The following is a 6,859-nucleotide window of genomic DNA, read 5'->3' as shown; positions in this document are numbered from 1 at the left end:
TCATCTTTAAAATCTTATAATTTTCCTAAACTACCATAATAATGTACACTACCAAAATTACCATAATTTTCCTTGTTAATCAATAATGTACGCCAACTCGTGATTCTCCTAGTTCTGATCCGCAATTTCTAATTACGCATTCAATGACTATCAAGGTATAATTCTGCCTCGTTAATTTTGTTTTTTTTTTGAGTTAAGAATTTAAGTTAACAAGTAAATTTATGTTAAAAAAATACTCTTAGCAAATAATTGACTTTGAATTTTCACAAGAGAAAAATTGTATTAAAAACTTAAGAAGATGTTTGGTTTATATAAATTTAAAATTATTTTTGTTTTACGTGTATTTTTTTTATGAGAGAAAATATTATAAAGAATTATGAATATGATTTAGTAAATGAACGAATATTAGAAAACAAACGTAATTGTGATTTGAACTATGAGGATCTCATCCACTCTGGAACTTATCTAGAGCTGACGTTGACTTTGATCCAACGATTGGGTTGCGGGTAAATTGGGATCCACAAGGAGTTCTCTTCTCTCAAACTCAAACTGTAGCGTTGATCTGCGTCGTTTTAGACATCTCTCTGTGTCTCTCTGTCCCTCTCTCTATCCATCTCTCTCTCTCTCTATATATATATATATATATATGTATATGTGTGTGTGTTTATATATATTTCGCACACAGTTTTTCTCTGTCTCTCTGTGTCTTGACTTGTTTTCTTCCGTTCTCCATCTCCATTCCCTTCGAAACGTTCCCTTTCCGCTTTGCAATAGAACAATCGAAACTCGTTTCTAGGGTTTCTCAAAATTCACCCTCCAACTTTGCTCCGTCCTCATCCCAACACCACAAACTTATGAATTCATCTTATTCCAATCCTGAGTAGCCATTGCATTGTGGAGTCTACTGAAAACGTCGTCCTTCATTTCTGAATTGCATTGACCGGTAAAGTAATTGCTTTCTACGTCAAAGTTTTGATTTTCTTTTTTGTTCTGTAAAATTCCCAATCTTAGGCTACAATACACCGCATATAATTTTACCCAATTGGAGTTTCTTTCTTTGTTGACTGTCCCTTTTCTGGGTTTTTAGTTTTGTGGATTCCCATGTTTTTTATTTTATTTTATTTGATGAAATTAAGGTTTTTTTAGGGTATAAGTTATTTATTTATTTATTGAATAATTTGAAATTATAGTGGAGCTGGTTTTTGAAGTGGGCAGTGTGGAGGTGGGATGAATAGTGTATTCAGCGAGCCGTTACTTGCTGAGAAGCTTTCCAAGGTCAACAGCACCCAGCAGTCTATTGAAAGTATCCTTTGCTTATAATCATCTTTTCCCATTTTTATTTTTATTTTATGGTTTTATTGGTTTTCTCATTATTCATAAACCTCTTTCTTTTTTATCAAAGCAATGAACTTTTAAGGTTTTTATTTATATATTCGTTGCTTGGCGTTAGAAAACAATGAACTTTTTATTTATGAACCCTAATTTGATAAATTTGGAGTTTGCACTACCAAGTTTCTCTTTTTTTTTTTTTTTGGATTAGTTTTTCTTCCTTTTTGAATTGTTGACTGTAATGGATTAAACCCCTTGATTATTTACTAACAAGAACAATAATATATAAAAGAAGATTTACAAGGTGAACATCCTTAATCGAAGAGCTATGTCAACTTTCAACCGTCACTGAATTTCTTTAATGATGAAGATGAAAGTTATAAGAGAATCACACATTTCAAGCCCGTCATTCTTTTTGTATTTCTCTGTATTAAGCTAATTCTCAAAATCAGGGTCCCCACAATAGACGTGTAATTTCAGCTGTCATACATGTGTGAAAATCCCAATATCTATCCGCGGGCTAACTCTGTGTCTAGGATATAATTAGGGTCCGCACACTCAGAGTTAAATAAATCACTCTCCGCTATGATTTACACAAAACAATTGTTTTTCCCGGTGTGATTTGGAGTTGTATCTTAACTTTGTTATATAGCTATATCGCATTGGTGTATATTCCATCGGAGCAAAGCAGAACTGGTTGTTGCAACATGGGAGAAACAGTTCCACAGTTCACAGATGGTTCAGAAAGTTCCTCTTCTTTATCTTGCAAATGACATCCTGCAGAACAGTAAGAAAAATGGAAATGAATTTGTTACCGAATTTTGGAAGGTTCTTCCAAAAGCACTCAAGGATGTTATTCAGAAAGGTGATGAGCGTGGAAAGAAAGTCGTCTCCAGATTGGTAGGTTCATTCCTACTCTTTCCTGTTAAGGGTTGTTTTTAAACTGCTATTTTCACCCTGTGGCACGTACGACTATCAATCCAACTAAATGGCTATATGCTTTTCATTATAAATGTTTACTTGTTGAAATGCTATGTTGGTTATGCAATTAGGAAGACCTCCTTTATGTCGGCTACCTTTTAGTTCCTTAGTATGTAAATTTGAAAATTCAAACTTATTTAGCTGGTAATTTCACTTTTTTTAGGTTGACATATGGGAAGAAAGAAGAGTATTTGGATCGCGTGCGCGGAGCCTCAAGGAAGTAATTCTAGGGGATGAAGCGCCTCCACCGTTGGAGTTGGGTAGTAAGAAACGCACTCGTTCTGTTAAGATTGTAAAAAGGGATTCTCGTTCCATTAGAACGGTTAGCACAGCGGCCTTTTTCTCCCCCCTTGTTCTGCTCCATTTATTAATTTGGTTTTGCTGTAGAAATAGAAAGGATTATTCTGCTCACCTGGTTATAGGTTTTTTTCTACATGAAAAATTCATAAACATGTTTAGTATATGATCTCTGACATAGCATTACCGTGGAAACCAGAAACTTTCTATTGGAGGTGTGACTGAAAAGATAGTTTCGGCATTTCACTTGGTGCTCAGTGAACAACCCAATGAAGACGCAGAGACGAATAAATGCAAGTCTGCCACCAGCCGCATACAAAAGTTGGAGAAAGAAGTTGAGACTGCCTGTACTAGGGGTAAGCACTGATGTTATGAAGTTAATATCTGCCTAAGTAAGTTTTGCCCCGTACTTCTTTTGTTACATCTATTTAGAATAGGATGCTCCTACTTTTCTGCAATTAGTCAGTGTGTTGTGCTCTAAGGCTTAAGTTTTGTTGCTGTCAGCAAAGGATCCAAAACGAAAAACTCTTGCTAAGGAACTGGAGGAGGAAGAAAATACTTTGAAGCAGTGTGTAGAAAAGTTGAAATTGGCTGAAACGAGTAGATTAGCACTGGTATCACAATTAAAAGAAGCTCTGCATGAACAGGTATTGGATTATAGTATTTTATTTATATATTTATTTATTTTACTTTTCTTCCATATGCAATTATCGAAATGAATTTGAGGTTTTATGCATTTACTCCCTATTATTCTTCTTGTGCAGGAATCCGAACTGGAGAATGTTCAAAAGCAAATGCGGGTAAAATCTCCAAGCAACTGTAGTTTTCTGTTACTTTTAGTGTTTGTAGCTGCATGTTAAGAGTCATTTTGCACATGGGGATGATATTTTTTTCCCTGTCAGTTATCTAATCACCATTGCCGTGTATGCATATGTATAGGCGGCATATGCACAAGCAGAGGAAGCAAGAAACATGCGGAAGCGTCTAGAAGATGAAGGTTATGTATCAAAATCATCATCAAATGCGACCACTTCACCCGCTGATGCAAATGCAACACCAGGACAAGCACCAAAGAAATCAGCTGCAGTGATTGCAGCTGAGGTTGCAGACAGGCTTGCAGCTTCTAGCTCATCGCAACTAATTATGAGTTCCGTTCTCTCTACCTTCGCCGCTGAAGAAGCCAAGAACGCAGGTCTAACTAAGACTTCCGCTTCATTGAGTATGGATTCAGATTCTATACCTGAAAAGTCCGTGTCAGTTTCAGATCCAAATGTTTTTATGTCAACACAGTCGCTTACCGCACCCCCAAGCCATATATACCATTCAGTTTTGGTACCCCAACCAGCTATGCAAAACCAAGCTCCACATTCTCAGGCTCAATATCACATGCTTTCTAACCCTGTTTCCCAGACGTACATGCAGCCAGGTGGCGGGGTCATGCCCCCATATGGTTATAGTAGCATTCCTCCATTGCCACTGCCTCCGCCTCTGCCACATATGGTGAGTCCAATGGTGCCTCTAGCTCAGCAGCAGCCTTTGACATTGGCTCAACAGCTGCCACCAATAGCGCAACAACAAACGATGCCCTTGACACAGCAACCCCCGATAGCTCCTAGTTTTCGGCCTCTTCAGCCCCCGGGAATTGTGTATTATGGTCACCCTCGTACTTCTCAGTGAAACTAATTTTCAACTAAAGTAGATGGTAGACCATTTTTGACAATACAGTTTGTTGTTTCAAAAGCTTTTATTTTGTTTGATCATTTTTTGAGATATAGATTTCAGAGGTTGTGTGATTCGACCAATTCGGATACCATCCAACACATGCTGGCTTTTAGTGGCGCAGCTTCTGCTAGTGTAGTTCATTGGCACCTTACTCGAGAAGTGTTGTATTTTTTTTAATTAAAATTATTATTCTTTTTTCGCTGAAGAAGTTTCAATGACTATTAATTAGCATTATTATTATTATTATTATTATTATTATTATTATTATTATTATAGTTAGAATATTGATCGACATACTTACGAATAAGTTTAAGGAGAAAGAGGGAAATAGGTCAAGACTTGAGATAAATTAAAATTAATAAGTCAATAGTTTACATAAGTTAATAAATAAGTCAAATTATTGTTTTCGTTCATAATTTGTTGGTTATGAACTATAATTTGATAAGTTATTGTCTATAAATTAATATTTTTGTCTATAACTTGTCTGGTTATGAATCATAACTTGACAAATTTGTTTATAATTTATCTGATTATGAACCATAACTTAATAAATTATGACCTATTAATTTTTATAACTAAAAATTGATCTATATACTCTCTTAAGCTTTTTATATTAGCTTATTTTTTACTATTTTCGTAAGTTTTTAATGTGTATGGAACGACAAGGATTGAGAAAAGGTAAACCACAGGTAGAAAAATGGAAATGGTCGGGATTGGTATTAATAGGGAGATGGCTCTTCTTTAGGATTGAGAAAAGATAAACCACAGGTAGATCGACTCTTGTTCGCATGCTATTTTATTTTTGGACACGTGTCACTTATTTTCTCCGCATATTGCAAGCCATTACTTCCAAACTTATTTATAAAAAAAAAAAATGATATTTATCCAATAAGGATAAAACTCCATACTCACAAAATAATAGTCCTATTAAGTTGGATCTTATCTAATAAGGTGATTTATTTATAGTCTGATAAAGAAAAAATAGTGGAGTTTTAAGTCGATAAAGATGAATAAGGGTGATCTATTTATAATAGTGTCACTTTCACTATTCAACCTATGTTCATACAGTCCCTACATTTTATGTAAATTCCATCTTTTTATTGTAATGGAATTGCTTTTAAGAAAAGAAGAGGAGAGAGAAGAGAGAGAGAGAAACGCTTTCATCCAAAACAAACAAATTCAAAATTTTCTTGATAACGTCAATATCCAAAGAGAAACATATTTATTTTCTTTTTGTAAGTGTGAGTTTTTTTTTTAATGGAATTTATAAATAAAAAATAGAGAATTTATTCTTAAAAGTGTATGAATCTAGACTTTTACTCATTATTCTTGATAAATATCATTTTATTAGTGTAATTATCTAACTAAAAAGATTATAAATTAAAAATAAATAGTAAAAATCTTGATTCATGCACCAAAAATATTTGTTAAGATTACCTATTTATAAATGAAGTTGTGCTTTTCAAATTTATTATATAGACATTTCAAAAATGTTATGCACGAAATTTTCGATTGGCAACTTATTGACTTTGAAAATGTAATAGTTTCATTTACATAGAAAAAGCAACGAAAGATATATGTCAGAAAAACATATTGATGTTACTTGAATATCTATATGTGATCTCATAAACTTGACGTTTTTGTTTTGTTCTTTTTTTTAATCTTTTTTTTTTTTTTTTGTCAATAACATAAAGTTGGAGGTGGCAATCTTATAGTTATAGTAGACAAAAAACGGAGATGAGGTAATCAGGTAAGTGGGTGAGAGAAATAAGGTTAAAAGGATGTTTGGTTGGAGGATTCAAACTATGATTTTAATTATGGTTCATGCTTTGTTATAATATTTTTATCACAAAAATACACGTAAATCGAAAATAATTATAATCACATGATTCTAATCTATGAACTAAATATCTCCTAAGTTTTTGTAAATAGTGCGTGTAGGATTAGAGTGAGCGTTTTAAAGAGGGGAATGACTCGATAACACTATCGTATATATGTTTGGAACAAAAGGCTTGTAATTTACTGTATTTGTTGGACAAAATTGAAGTGAACATGTCAAAAGATAATGTAGCATTTCAATAATGTTTTTATTTTTTATTTTTTATTTTAATGAAATAAGACACTTCTCTTTTTCTACTTGTTTTATCCCTATAGAAATTTCGATGAATATCTAAGGTATTAAACAATTTCCCTCACCAGTTTAATATAACAGGGTTCAACAAGTTTTCAAGTAATACCACCAAAAAAAATATATATATATATATACTTTAATCATCAATTTTACTCTCAACCAAATGAATCAGCAATCCTTATTACATTGTGCAGTATATTGTTGAATAATATTGCTTCTGGTTGTTCTCCCCCATTTAATTGTGCAGTATATTGTTGAATAATATTGCTTCTGGTTGTTCTCCCCCATTGCCAAGTTAATTAAATGGGGGAGAACAACCAGAAGCAATATTATTCAACAATATACTGCACAATTAAATGGGGGAGAACAACCAGAAGCAATATTATTCAACAATATACT

General features: G+C 33.4%; 1 protein-coding gene across 3 annotated transcripts; it reads left to right on the top strand.

Annotated features, from left to right (window-relative positions):
* The first annotated feature begins 557 nt into the window (after window positions 1–557).
* Window positions 558–4,544, top strand: LOC21403027 (regulation of nuclear pre-mRNA domain-containing protein 1A). Of its 3 annotated transcripts, none has more exons than XM_024167863.1 (8): window positions 558–943; window positions 1,216–1,303; window positions 1,982–2,229; window positions 2,474–2,632; window positions 2,807–2,963; window positions 3,112–3,254; window positions 3,372–3,407; window positions 3,547–4,544. In XM_024167863.1, exons 2-8 carry the CDS (start codon window positions 1,228–1,230, stop codon window positions 4,282–4,284), a joined length of 1,557 nt encoding a protein of 518 aa, XP_024023631.1. In that variant the 5' UTR covers window positions 558–943; window positions 1,216–1,227; the 3' UTR covers window positions 4,285–4,544. The 3 variants fall into 3 exon arrangements, with proteins under 3 accessions (XP_024023631.1, XP_024023630.1, XP_024023628.1); XM_024167862.1 differs by having other exon boundaries at window positions 1,209–1,303; XM_024167860.1 differs by having other exon boundaries at window positions 1,191–1,303.
* Window positions 4,545–6,859: the final 2,315 nt, after the last annotated feature.

The sequence above is a fragment of the Morus notabilis genome, unplaced genomic scaffold, assembly GCF_000414095.1.
Source record: "Morus notabilis unplaced genomic scaffold, ASM41409v2 Scaffold604, whole genome shotgun sequence".
In the NCBI taxonomy this organism is placed as follows: Eukaryota; Viridiplantae; Streptophyta; class Magnoliopsida; order Rosales; family Moraceae; genus Morus; species Morus notabilis.
The sequence above is the reverse complement of the archived record's forward strand: the minus strand, read 5'-3'. Positions and strand labels throughout refer to the sequence as shown.

What these genes read in the sequence shown, in the direction of transcription:
- LOC21403027 (XM_024167863.1), top strand. Translation starts at nt 1,228, where the DNA reads ATGAATAGTGTATTCAGCGAGCCGTTACTTGCTGAGAAGCTTTCCAAG. An exon ending in CACCCAGCAGTCTATTGAAA is followed by an intron (nt 1,304 to 1,981) that starts GTATCCTTTGCT and finishes TTTGTTATATAG; the next exon opens with CTATATCGCATTGGTGTATA. An exon ending in TGAGACTGCCTGTACTAGGG is followed by an intron (nt 2,964 to 3,111) that starts GTAAGCACTGAT and finishes TGTTGCTGTCAG; the next exon opens with CAAAGGATCCAAAACGAAAA.